Source organism: Anastrepha obliqua, chromosome 5 (assembly GCF_027943255.1).
Source record: "Anastrepha obliqua isolate idAnaObli1 chromosome 5, idAnaObli1_1.0, whole genome shotgun sequence".
Classification (NCBI taxonomy): Eukaryota; Metazoa; Arthropoda; class Insecta; order Diptera; family Tephritidae; genus Anastrepha; species Anastrepha obliqua.
This window is the reverse complement of record NC_072896.1, coordinates 92601210-92615856: the sequence shown is the minus strand read 5'-3', so window position 1 is coordinate 92615856 and position 14647 is coordinate 92601210. Positions and strand designations below refer to the sequence as shown.

General features: G+C 30.7%; 1 protein-coding gene across 2 annotated transcripts in view; it reads right to left on the bottom strand.

Annotated features, from left to right (window-relative positions):
• Positions 1-14647, bottom strand: part of LOC129246917 (dual 3',5'-cyclic-AMP and -GMP phosphodiesterase 11) — a 168404-nt gene that overhangs the window by 53744 nt on the left and 100013 nt on the right. For both annotated transcript variants that reach the window (XM_054885659.1, XM_054885660.1), the window contains exon 3: positions 6894-7215. In XM_054885659.1, the coding sequence (XP_054741634.1) occupies positions 6894-7215 (322 nt within the window). The remainder of the gene's footprint in view (positions 1-6893; positions 7216-14647) is intronic.

Here is a 14647-nt window from a genome sequence, read left to right as displayed (position 1 = left end):
GGCGATTTTTGGTGAACATATTGGCTGCTCATTCTCATATAAATGCTTCTCATACAAATATTCCTTGGAACATAAATGTTTACTTGCGAGAGTACAAACGATAAATTACGCACAGTCATTTGTCCATTTAATTTGCATAAATTCGCATTTGGACATCGATAGTAGCTGGCAGCAGTCAAGCTTCTGCTGTCTTTTTTTCCTTTCATATAAGAAACAATTTTTATTGTATTGAATTTGATTTTTATTTGCAAAGCATGCGCAAAATTGGCTACATAGCACTAGGGTAGTTGAGAAAAATCTAGCGTGAATGCGTTAGAAAGGCGAGGCCGGTATGTGATTGGGCTAAAATGTTGCCCGAAAGAGCTCAGCATTTAACTAGCAGTGGCATTTAGTTTTCTACAATGTTGTTTTATTATTGCGACATTATTTAAATCTGCACCATTTTACTAAATTTAAGTGCGAGAGTGCGTGCTCACACAAATCGTATGCCTGTTTAAGAGATGTGCAGAAATTTTGTAGTTTTTTGTTCTGAAATTCCGGTTATCATTGGCTGTGTTGTCTTTCTGCAAGCTCAACTGTGCGCACCCTTCCAGCCACTCAGCTTAAGTACATCAATTGGCATACGCATTCGTTATTTTCCGGCTGCCAAGACGAGTGTCGATAATACAGACAAGCTAAAGCATTTGAATGTAGTCAAGCATCTCAGGCAGTTCTACTTCATACGCCGTGGCAAAATTATAGAATCATGTTTTGACTAGTTGATAACGATTAATTGCTTTAGCGCTGATCACTGGGCGCGTGGAGGTAGCTGGTTTCAGTAACACTGTGATTTTGAAGTAATGAGTTGCTAGCATAGAATCCCTATCCTCGTTATGAGACTGACACCTTAGGTATAGCTTACGAGGCATATAATTTCCAAGAACCCATATTTCGCTATGAGTCAGTTGTTATTTGAACCGCTCCTCACATGAAGACTAGCACTTCGTTATGAAATCAGGGCAGAATGCTCGATTGAAGGCGAGATTTGTTCTCCTTGTAGCTAACTAGGAGTTAAAGGGCTTGTGGATTTTTTAAGCACTTGTCATAAACCAAAGCAAAGCTACCCACACCCATTATTCCCATTCGCTGCTTGTCCGGGACTGCTTATTTGTGAATAAATACTTATTCACAGCTACTCTTCATATCTCAAGGCGGTATCACTATCCCCAACCTGTGACTCGTCCGATAGCCTGCAGCCCGACTTCCGCGGAGTTCTCCAATGCCGCGATGCCAACTAGTTATTTATTTAATTTTTAGACTGAATTATTTCTTTTTTTAAATATAGTTATTTCTATAATAAATAATATAGCCAATAACCAAGTTTCAGACTTTAGAAAACATTTATAAAAAAACCCGACCAGAATAATATTGTAGAAAAAGTATTTTCTAGCAGCGGTCGCCCCTCGTCAAGCAATAGCCACCCTCTGGCTGTATTTCTGCCATAAAAAAGCTCCTCATAAAATTGTGGTTAACTTACCTTCTCAAAAAGATTTAAGTAGTTTAAGCAACCAAGATAGGGAATGGAAATCAAATGAATGTATCATAATAGGTGTTTGGGCCACCGATTGACTTGTCTTAGGCAAGCAACCTGGCTAACCCTAATTTATGCACTTTCTTCCACCAATCAAATGCTCGAGATATTTTATATATAAAAAAAATGTGCATTTCAGCAAAAAGCTTGTCAAAAACCAACCCTATTTTTGAGCTACTCTAAAAGCATGTTTTATTACACTAAAATTTAATAGACAAAAAACTACAATGGAAGTGCACTTTATTAGTTCAAAATTCAAAAAACTAATATATATAACTGCGTATTTTAAAATTTTTCTCAAAATTCTAATTAAATAATTTCATTTTATTTTTTAATTTTAATGACATTTTTTTTTTAAGTTATGCAAATTTTTCTCAAAATTTTGTTTTGCACATTTTTCTCAAAATTCTCAATAAAAAATTTATTTTCTTTTTTAATGTTAATGAATTTTTTTTTATATTTTTTTTTCAAAATTCTGATAAAAAAATTTCAATGTTTGTTTTTTAATTTTCATGAAAGTTTTTTGTAATTTACACAAATTTTTCTTCTGACTAAAAATTTCAAATTTTAATGAATTTTTTTTTTTAATTTATGCAAATTTTTCTCAAAACTCTTATTAAAAAATTTTTTTTAATGTTAATGATTTTTTTTAATTCTGATTATATTTTTATATTTTTTTTCAAAATTCTGATTAATAAATTTCAATGTTTTTTTTTTATAATTTTAATGAAATTTTTTTTTAATTTACACAAATTTTTCTCAAAATTCTGAGTAAATAATTTCAATTTTTTTTTATATTTTAATGATTTTTTTTAATTTATGCAAATTTTCTCAAAATTCTTATTAAAAAATTTATTTATTTTTTTTAATGTTAATGAATTTTTTTTTTATATATTGTTTTAAAATTCTGATTAAAAAATTTCAGCGTTTGTTTTTTAATTTTAATGAAAGTTTTTTTTATTTTACTCAAATTTTTCTCAAAATTCTGATTAAAAATTTCAGTTTTTTTTTTTAATTTTAATGAATTTTTTTTTGTTTTTTTTTATTTACACAATTTGACGCTCGAGCTTGACTTATTTACAGTAGCACAGAAAACAAACTATGTGACATATCACGCGGAAATTTGCCACGTAAGCTTATAACAGTCCTACCAAAAAACAGAAAATTTATTTTTGCCATATGTCATCCGCGGACCGTTTTATTGATAACGTCTCGTTCATATTTGAGTAGAAGGTATTAAAATGAAATACGAAACAAATAAATTATCAGAAGTTGCCGCTAACTCGCTGTTCTATAGTTATTTCACACGTAGTTTAATGTACAGAATAAAAAAGATTGGGCTTTCTAAATACCACAAAAATTTACTCTACATTCTATCTTCGGAATGCCATTCCCTCGCGCACTAGTCCTATAAAATTTTAATATTTACGGGCCAGATGACAAAAGTTATGCTCGCCTCCCACTAAATAAGCTAAGTTTTACTCAACGCACACCAAGAAGATGGTAAAATGGCACATCAGTTACGTCAGCAATCTGATTTCATAACTTGGTGAGATACTCCACTGACAATTTATACTAGAAAGCAATATTTCGACAAGACATAGCAGTTTACCAGACGCCCAGTGACTTGAAGATCAGAAAATAGCAGTGAAGGCTTAGCCTCCTCAAAACCTAGACTTGAAACTAATTGGAAACTTGTAGCCAATATTAATTTATTAAATAAGAATTTAAAATCCAATACGCGTAAAAATATTGAAACAATTTTGTTGTCACAGTTGTATTGTGCGTTTGCATGTTTTTATCGCGCTAATAGATTGGCATTGCGCTTAGCATTCATATAACTACGCCCCCTGAGGACGCTTGCCTGCAAGGCCTAGTTTCTTATTGGCCCTGACTCGCTGCTTCAATTGGTATAGTATATAAGTTGCATAGCAACTAAGTAGAAATATTAGAGTATTTATTAGTATCTATTAACGAGTTCATTGTGCGGCGATGCTAACTGCTGTTGTCAAACACGACGTTGTCTGGCAGTTGCTATTTTTATTTATGTAGACAAAGTAAGCCGAGTCTGCAAAATAATTGGAGCGCAATGAAACGCCAAGTCTTAACTAAATTTTTTTTGTGCAACATTTTTTATATATTAATTTTTGTATGTAAAGGGCATTCTTCAACAAAAATCTTTAAACAAAATTTTTGTAAAAATTTTACATATTTAAATTTTATATTACATAAAAAAATTATAAATTTACAACCTTCTAATAAGAAGTTTTAGGGTACATCTAATTCTCTTTTTATACAAATTTGACTTAACACGAGTTAAAAAGACAAACAAATCTTTTTTTATACAAACTATTTTGTTTTAAAACGATTTTCAATATTTTATGATTTCTCTTCTTTTTTTAACCCATAGAGCAAAAAAAATGAGATTTTTTGAAGTATTTAAATTTGTCTCAGAAAACGTCTCTGAGATTCGGCAGATTTTGCTCTTGCGGGTCGTAATTTGTTTCTTATTTCTTATAATAAATTAAAATGTGTAATCATGAAATAAATTCTTAAGTGAACCCTAAAAAGAATTTTTTAATATTCTTTCTTTACGAGAATTCTCTTTTTACTCGAGATTCTTGGGAACGTATCTATCGTGTAAAAAGAAAATTAGGTGCATTCAGTTCAGTTTAGTATGTAGGATATAACCCACACTCAATATTAGGAGGAAAAAGAGTAAATTTCAAGACACTCAAAATTATCAATAATTTTTGACAATTTTTCCCCTTGAGGTGCTAAGCATTAGCTTCGACGAATTACCTTTTTTAAGCTTACGAAGCAATGGTTTTACTATCTAGAAACTATGAGTTCTGTAATAGCTTGACTTTATGCGATTTCACTTTTCAATTACCTCTTTTAGAATGCTGTACCAATAATATTAACTAATTTTATCGATGTCAATGATATTGATTAATATCGAATATTTTTTGGCATTTCTGGGAAGACATTAATCGATATTTTTAACTGACTTAACTATTTTATTGATATCGGTTATTATCGAATAGTTATCTGGTATTTCTGGAAACGAGTTTTTTCTAAAGGCATTAATCAATATTTGCAACTTAATTTATCGATATTATTGATACCCAATAATATCGATTTTTTGGGTAATTTTGGTAACGATAGTTTTTAAAGGCGTTCATCGATATTTTTAATCAGCTTATCGATATCATCGATTATTATGGAATACTTATTTGGTATTTCTCGGAAAGATATATTATTATTTAAGGCATTAACCAATAGTTGTAACTGGTTTATCGATATTATTGATATCGAATAATATACATTTTTGGGTATTTTTGGAACGATAGTTTTTGAAAGGCGTTTTTCGATATTTTTTAATCGGCTTATTGAAATCATTGATATCGATTAACATCGAATTTTTATTTTGTAACTCCAGAAACCATTTTTTTAAAGACATTAATCGATATTTTACAACCAACTTAACGATATCGATTAGTATCGAGAAGTTCTTATCATTTCAGGCACTAAGCATTTTCCCTCTGAGGCATTAAGCACTATAAAGGCTTTCGTACATGTGCTTTATATGGAAGAAAACTCCCAAAATTGTCAAAATAGCAGCACAAATTTTTGAATAACTTCAAGCTTACACTTTTATACGAAAACTGAATATTGTATGGAAAAACATAAATAATATAATAATAATAAATCAAATAAAGAAAAAAATTTTTTAAATTTGGAAATATTGAAAAAATTACAAAAAAAAACTTATATAAAAAAAAATTTCAAAAAACAAAAAACATAAAAACCAAAACAAATACAAAAAAAACCCACCAAATTTAAAAACATATTCAAAAAGATTTAAAATACACAAACAAAATAAAAAAATTGTTAAAAAATAAAAAAATTACAAAGATGTTAAAAAAAGATATTAGAAAAAACATTAAAAAAAACTTTCATAGAAAATTGACTTTATACACCAATTAAAAAAAAAATTCACATACCGAAAAAAAAATAAAAATAAAAGTCATTTTTAATATTACACAAATAGTGTTAACAAATAAAAAAAAAATTAAAAAAAAAACAAAAACAATTAAAAAAATATCAATAAGACGTTAAAAAACAAAAATATTGAAAAAAAAGTTTAAGTCAAAAATATGTAAAAAATCAAAAAGATGCTGAAAAAATATATCAAAAAAAGTTTTCAAAAGCAAAAATATAAAATAAAAGACGAAAACAATAAAAAAAAACAAACAAAAAAAATTTGAAAACATCAAAAAGCCGTTAAAAAAATTGTTTAAAGAAAAAAATTTAAAAAACACAAAAAAATTCAAAAAGACGTTAAAAAACAAAAAAATTAGAAAGATCTTAAAAAAAGATATTAAAAAAATTTAAATAAAACAAACTACCTGAGAAAAAACGTAAAAGCTTTAATATACCAATTAAAAAAATATTAGAAGCAAAAATCCTTTTTAATATTGAAAAAAAAAATTTTAACTAAGAAAAAACAAAAACATTAAAAAAATATCAATAAGACTTTAAAAACCAAACATATTAACCAAAAAATCAAAAATACGTAAAAACTCAAAAAAAATTAAAAAGATGTAAAAAAAATACATCAAAAAAAAAGTTTTCAAAAACAAAAAAACATTAAAAAATAAAAAAAACACAAAAAAATTTGGAAACATCAAAAAATACAATAATTGTTTACATCGAAAAGATGTAAAAAACACAAAAAAATTAAAAAGACGTTGAAAAGCAAAGATGTGAAGAAACGATATTAAAAAAAATTTTAAATAAAACAAACTACCTAACATAATACGTAAAATCTTTTATATACCAATGAAAAACATATTTGCATATTCAAAGCAATTTAAAGAAAAGTCTTTTTAACATTAAGAAACAGTTAAAAAAAAAATAAAACAATATCAATAAGATAACAAAAAAGACAAAAAAAAAATTCAAAAAGGTGTTAAAAAATATATTAAAACAAATTTGTTAATGGATAAAAAAATACCTGGCAATTTGCGCTTCTTTCACTTTGAACACAGGCGCATGTAACTAGTTTCGTATTATTCGCTTTTCTATGGCAGCAGTAGGGCACTTAGATGGATTTTATGCAAGCTCGAGTTTGAAATAGTCACTCACAAGCATTTCAACGACATCCAGCTGCATTTTTCCGCGCCTACCTGCATATTCGTGCAACTTTTCCACTTCCATACAAACTTTTAGCTATTTAATCCTTTAAGTGCTCCCTTTTATTAAGTCGGTGCTTATAATTTTATTCTTTACATGCACATTTGCATACGCGCACACTTACCTTATAAAATAATCCTGTACAAATTCTTGATTCTCATCCATCCACGCTTCCATGCGCGCCTGTTCGGCATCAAAGCCTTTCTGTGTTGTATGTTGCATGGTGTGCGGGTTTTGTTGTTGCTGTTGGTATTGATATTGATGTTGCGAAGTTTGCAGTTGCAGGGGGACACCGGTGCGCGGACTTAACGCATTGGCGCTATCAAAGATTACGCACCCTGTGCCCCCCTGCTCCGCCGCAGGCATTCGGCCTGTGTGGTGGTGGTGATGGTGTGCTTGTGTTTGGTACTGCGAACCCGGCTCTTCAATGCTTCGCAGCTGTAAGCCTGCAAGAAGAGAAAGAAACGCATGGGGCTATTAGTTAATTAAATTATGATAGAAAGTAGTGAATTTGTGTAGTACAAATAAGCGGTAGAAATTGATGAAGTTTGTTCAAATAAATGATATTCAAATGAGAATAATTTTGTTTGTGCAGTCTAATATGTAAGTAAAAGACTGGGGCATGCACCGTTGAAAGGTGTTCAGGTCCAGTTTCTGCTTCAATTTGTGGTGTGCCTCTTGTTGCATGAGGTGATATTCGAAGCACGTGATTTAATCACGCGTACGCTTTGGCTCACGCCCATTAGTGTATGTTGGGGAAAAGAGTCCCGTAACACCGGGATCTTGATTTCATGGTATGTTAAAATGCTGCTAGCTTTTATCGAAAAACACAATTTATGAAAATTATATTCCATGACTATTCCGGGATCCCGCTTTTATGGTACACTAATAGTCGCATCTCTGGTGTGCGCCTACCGAACTACCAGTATAAACAAAAATATTTGCCTTAGCGTAAAGTTTATGACATATAAATAAAATATTTATATACAAAGTTGATAGCTCGAAAACAGACCGAAAGCTTGAAATATTAAATAAACAGAGACCAACGCAAAATAGTTATACGTATCCACGTAGCTAACATCATTTGACACTATTAAAGCCTTCGAACGTAAACAGTTATCAAAATACAAAAAGTGGCATCAGTTTAAGAGTTCAAGTTGTAGCGTTTATTTACGCCTCGTGTTGTTAAAAAAATATTTATAATTATAAAAAATATATGTTAGTAAATATTTATACGTATTTGAACGATTAGATGTATGCAACTATTAGCCCTGATAATATTTGAACATATGGGACAAAATACAACAAGTGGATCCGCATAAAACGGGATGAAGTCACCTCAATTTTAAGGAAAATTCGAGAAGATGGCCTATTATAAATATAAATAAAAAAATTATTCAAAAACGGGATGCAAATATTGAGTGACTGCAAGGATTTATTTTACATTTTTTGTGCAAGTCTTTTGTCTTTGAATTGTAATTCAAATAATAATCGGCTTGATGGAAACCCACATACATATTTTCTGTATCATTTTTTCGGCAATTTCTGACAAAAAAATGTTTAACAGGAAAACTTTCAAAGCTTTCATTTGAATTTAACTAAAAACGTTCAAAACTATCGAAATTAAAAAACAAAAAAACATTTTTTCAATAAAAAAATTATTTGAACGCTTTCTTCAAATTGATACCAAATTTTTTATCAGGAGACAAATTTTCAAAATTGAATTTGGAGCTTGAACGCACTTTTCAAATATCATTTTAAAATGATAAAATTCTCATAAAAAAATTGTAAGCTTTGTGATAAAACTTTCTGATAAGATATGTAAAAAAGGCAAACTTCCAAGCATGCATTTGCGTTCAATTAAAAGAGTTCAAAACTGTTAAAATAGAAAAAAAATTAAAAATAAAAATTTATTTTTTCATTAAAAAAAAATAAAAAAAAAATTAAAAAAAAAAATAATTTTTTCATAAAAAAATAAAAAAAAAATTTAAAAATTTTGCACTTTAAAAATTTTTTTTTTCATTAGAAAAAAAAATTTAAAAATTGTTTCCTTAGAAAAACAAATAAATTTTTTCATTACAAAAAATTATTTAAACTTTTTGTTTAAAATAGTACCAAAGAAAGAAAAAAAATTGCAAAATTAAAATTTGACCTTGAATGCAGTCTTCCAATACCATTTTAAAAGGAAAATTTCAAAAAAAATATCCGAATTTAAAATAAAGTTGTTTTCTTTTTTTTTAATTTTTTACTAAGTTAATTTCAAAAACTTTTACTAAACTAATTTTTTGAATTTTTTACTAAACAAATTTTTTTAAACTTTTTATTAAAAAAAATTTTTGAAATTTTAAACAAATTTCTAAAATTTTCTGCTACGCAAATTTTTCGAATTTTTTTAATTTTTGTTGTATATTTTATTGGAAAGTACAGAAAGTGCAGAAGTACAGAAAGTATATTACATTACTAAAAAAAATTTTTATTTTCTCTTATTTTTACTAGACCTTTTATGGACACGTCTATGAAAAGACTTAAATTAAATTATTTGAAAATTCCAAACAAAATGTGACAATTTAAAATACTTTTTTTGCTTTAGATTTTGAAATTTTTTTACTGAACCAATTTTTTGAATTTTTTTTAGCAAATTTTTTATTAAGAAAATTTTTGAAATTTTTGTTGTATATTTTATTGAAAGTACAAAAAAATTGCTATAAAAAATATTTATTTTCTCCTATTTTTACCTCAGCTTCTATGGATATTTCTATGAATAAACACTGAAGTTCAGTTATTTGAAAACTTCAAGAAAAATTTCACAATTAAAATTTTTTTTTAATTATAAAATTTGTATTGCTTGACAAACTGTTAAGCTTTTTGTTGCATATTATATTGGAAAGTACGGAAAAAACTCGGCCACCTTCTAACAGCAGCTATTTTTTCATGATGACAGACATACATTTGCCATTGTCTGCCAAGAGGTGACCACTATTAGAAAAACATGTTTCTTTCATTTGGTGCGACCCATTGGCTATGGCGACCATCACCATTAAACTACCTGAAATAATAATCTTAAAAGGTCTAATTTAACCATTTTATACTCAGGACGCCCAGTTTCACAAAAAAAATTTAATCTTCTACTTCCCTCCTTTTTCGTCGGCACTGCAGAGCTGCTGCAAATGAGTTAGCGATTTCGTTAGAATGCAAAAACTGCTGACATCTAGAGACAATACAACCAAATGGGAACACAGAAATGCATGTGCGTATGAGAGCACCAAAAATGTATATATATTCATATTAAGAGGAACATGCATACATACGCACATACATACATGGAAAAAGTATGTCCACTTGTTAGTATGTGTGACTGTAAGCATCCACATATGTACTTACACATTCGCGCTAAACCTTTTACGTACACAGGCTTGGTAAAAACTCATCCAGCCATTGGAGAATCCCCCATAGACCTGCATATCTCCAACGCTTCCCCGCTTGGGTAAAAGCATGAAAGTATGTAACAAAGTCGACAAAAAACACACTCATCTGCGTACCACAAAAAATCCTTGGAATTTATTTATCCCCGCCCTCCTTTATAGCGTCCGTCCAGTCAACTCAGCAAATTGTAATTTGAGTGCATAAAGGATTAAATTAAATTTGTACGAGTGGTACTGGAGCAGCAGGCAGTGCAATTCGTTTGGGTGCGGCACAATTTGGGATTGGCAGTAGCAACAGCAACAGGAGCAAACAAAAACAAGAAAAAAACAAAAAAAAAGAAGAAAATTAAACAAAGCATGTCATACATTGCAAGGCAGCCAAAAAGCTCGTTAAAGTCATTTGCGTCATACCGACAAACTTAAATTATTTTTATACGTACACAAACACAAGCAAAAACGTGTTTGGTATGTGAATTTACGAAATTAAATGAATGCCTGTAAACTCATACGGGGAAGTTTTATTTTTCCCTATCATATTCAAATTAATACATGAATGCCGTCTGCAATCTGTGCATGGGGATAATATATCCCTAGGTATGTGCCTATGTTTGTTGGTCCCATAACTTTTAGTTTTTCATTTGGGTTCAACTGCACTTTAAACTCGAATATGAAAATTGCATGCATCGATGTGTAAAAAAAATGTATTGCTGGTTGGAAATTCTTTTGGCACTGATTTGTTTTCGTTTAAGGGGTTAGGCCACTCTAGGATTTTCAAAATATCGAATTTTTTTTTTTTGCTTAAAAGATGCTTTAAACTCTTTAGAATATAAAACAAAAAGTCCTATGCGTGAAAAAAATGTTTATCTCTAATATTTCGCACTTTTGCGCGAGCGCCTCTGACGTCTCTGAACCGACTATTCAAATTTAAACCGTGTTTATCTCAAAACGTGATTTTTCAAAACTGCAAGCAGCATAACTCAAACAATTTTTAATATTTTCACTTGTAATTGTACAAGGATCTTTAGAACATTATTCCGCACTGAAATACGTACGGATTTTTTTATTAATTAATTAGAAAAATTTTTATAAACAATTAACGGTTCCATTTTAGACGAAAAATTCTACTTTTGACTTCAAACATCTGCAAAATACACAAATTTCAATATTTCTAAAATCCCGTACGTATTTCTACAGCTATACTCACGTCGATTTAGAAGAATTTTTTTAATTTGGTTTAGGTTGACATTTACGTCAGTTGTACTGCGTGCCGTGAAGTGCCTTTTTCGCAGGGCGCGTTCAGAGATTCACTCCAAAGGCGCCATTTTGTAATATTTTTCAATAAAAATATTTGTAATTACACTTAAATACATGCTTAATAATATACTTAAAAAGTTTTTTCCTAGCACCTTTCTTTCAATGTAAAAAAAATCCTTAAAAAACTGCTTTTTTACAGTAGCTAGAGTGGCGTAACCCCTTAAGTATGCAGGTTAACTTTGGCACCGCAGCTGCCAACATTCGTACACATTTGTATGACCTCTAATGCATTTGCAAACTTGGCAAATTGGCGGCTTGGGAAAATATTACGAGAATGTGAGTACGGATGTATGTGAAAACGTAAGTAAATGAGGAAATCAATTATAATTTATTTTTATAGCTTTAATTTAATGCAAGTTCAATTTTTCCTTTCATTATAAACTTCTTATTGAGGAAGGTAAGTAGGTAGGCGAAGTCATTGAAGTACCACTCTGGTACTCCCCAAGTAGCACTAAAGTGCCGTTTTAATACCATTAGGAGACCTATAACGGGCAGATATATACAGCGACCCAGAGCTGTTGACGAAATGAAAAACATCGATGGGATTTAAGTTGGCGCACTGTTTCAGGCTGTCGAAGAAAGGAGCACCCAGTGACCTTAATCGTCTAGCTGCCAAGCTCGGACATTCACAGAGAAAATGCTCAATATTATTCTTCTCTGAAAGGTCCCCACAGCTTCTGCAATGGGAATTATATGACAATACTAACTTTTTTGGATCTGATGGTAGACGGAGACATAACGAAGTACCTCTTACCATCTAACAAACAGTCAGCGCACTCGCGTATTGTCACCCACGTCACTGTTAACAGTTATGATTTCGAGGTTGTAAGAGACTTCATTCATCTAGAAACCCTCATCGGAGAATCTCTTTTGCTAACAAGTGCTACTTTGGCCTAAGTAGGTAATTGAGAAGTAAAAAAGACGAACAAAACTCACACTTTATAAGGATCTCATAATGCCCGTCCTAACGTGTGACGCAGAAGCTTTGACGGTGACAACAACCGATGAGGCGTCACATGGAGTGTTTGAGAAAAAGATTCTAAGAAAGATTTTTGGACCTTTGCAGGGGTCGTTTTAGTGGCCACACAACACGACAGTAGACGACGGTCGATGTAAATGCGAAGGCATTTTGAACCCTACCTCACCCACCAAAAAACAAAAAAAAATCCACTGCTTTGATCTTTCCAAAGAGTGATCTTTACTTGGTGTTTCCAACTGGCGTCGGTTAGCACGAGAAAGAAATGTCTGGCGCGCTTTGTTAAATTTTGCCAAAATGGTGTAAGCGGTTATCGCGTCAATCAAGAAGAAGAAGCCTATCGTCCAATAACCGGTAAACACAGCTACGAGTTAAGAAATTTAATGGTCAGTGGTATTTTCAGAGTCCTACGTTCGTTTTACTGCGGCCAAAGGATTTTCGAAATGGCATATGAAGAAATGGAGCTCCATCTGTACTGCGCGTTTTTGCAAAATAAGTTGTGGGACTCCTCTTAAACTCAAAGAAAAAATTTTGTACAAAACTCACAAAAATTTAACAAATTTGAACAAATATTCATTAAAATTAAAAAATTTTCGATAATAATTTTAAAGAAAATTCTAGGTATTCAGTTTTATAGCACATTGAATTTTGTTCTAACAAAGCGTAAGTTTGAGGTAGCTCAAAAATCGCATTGATTTTTAACAATTTTTTTTTCTGCTGCAATCTTGCGAATTTTGTCCATTGAAAAGTCTATAATTTTTGCAACCGACGCCGTACGTCAATCATATTTGGAACTTATAGATTGGGCAACTGCAGTACACAAACAGACAAGCAATGGAGCATGTAAAGGAGCATAAGGATCAAAACAATTTTTTTTAATTAGTACAACCCAAAATTCGATGATTAGTTTTGCGCCACCTTCTATAAAAGTCTTTTATTTGCCAATAAGTGCTAGTGCTACGGTTATTTAACGCATTGTATTTTTTAATTATATTAACTTTTTGACTTTGCTTTCTTCTCCTTAAAGACGGCGCATGAGCGTAACTCTGCCCCAATCGCGCTTTTAGTTGTACTTTCAATGCAAAAGTTAGGAAGGCGGCAACAACCATATGTATAAGCAAGGCATAAAATGTTCAAATTATATATTTATATTATACATATTTATTTGTGTTTATGTAAGTCTGCCACAGAATAGAATATAAGCCACAAAGTTTATTTATACAGCTACCACAACTTTAAATTATCATAAAATATACAAAAAAAAATCTCTTAAATATTTCAGACTACCAGCACATTTTTGATGTGGAATAACACAAAATAGTTAAAATTACGACAATGGAATTTCTTTTTAAATAATATTTCATCCTCATACGTTTTTGGCAAAATCTCTTGCACAAAAATAACGAATGAGTCTTTGGAGTTCCACAAATTTCGTTGACGCCAAATTCCCTGCCAACGCGCGTTACTGCGCTTTTTACTGTCTGTGGGTTTTGTAGTCTGTGCATTTCCTTCCTTTGTACTTAGCCGCATGTTCATGCAATTTATGCACTAAAATATGCGCCAGCTTTTTTCATTATCCGGCAACCGAGGTATGCATGCCTGTGGCAACATGCTGGCTTTTATAAGGTTTTACTTTGGTGTTGCTTTTATAAAATTATTCTTTTTAAGTTTTACAATATTTGGTTTTTTTTTGGTCTTGCTTTTATTCGGCATTTTTTTCTTTACATTTACATTCTTCCATTTACTACACACACGTAAATCTCACACATTTTTAAGTGCTTGGCTTTATTTCCGTTTCAAATATTTTTCATCTCTTTGCATTTAATATATCTTAACAAACGAATTTTATTTCTTATATGAAGAGTATCATAAAAAGTTGAGGCATACAAAGCGGAAATTAGGCCAGTGAAAGGCGATAGAAAAAGTCTGTAAAGTGCACTTAGCGGTGCTGACAATGGACGTTCGCTGCAATGAATAAAAACTACGATGAAGGCGCCAATGGGCTAGCAGTTTACTGCAGTCAAATTAGTATACGCAAAAACAATACAATTTCGATCATTTTTTGGAGAGAGTGTTTCTAAGTGTTTTCGTTTTTGTTTTTGTTTTTTTTTTTTTTTTGTGAGGGTTTTCTTAAAGTTCTAGTTGGCGAAAATTAGAAACAAATAC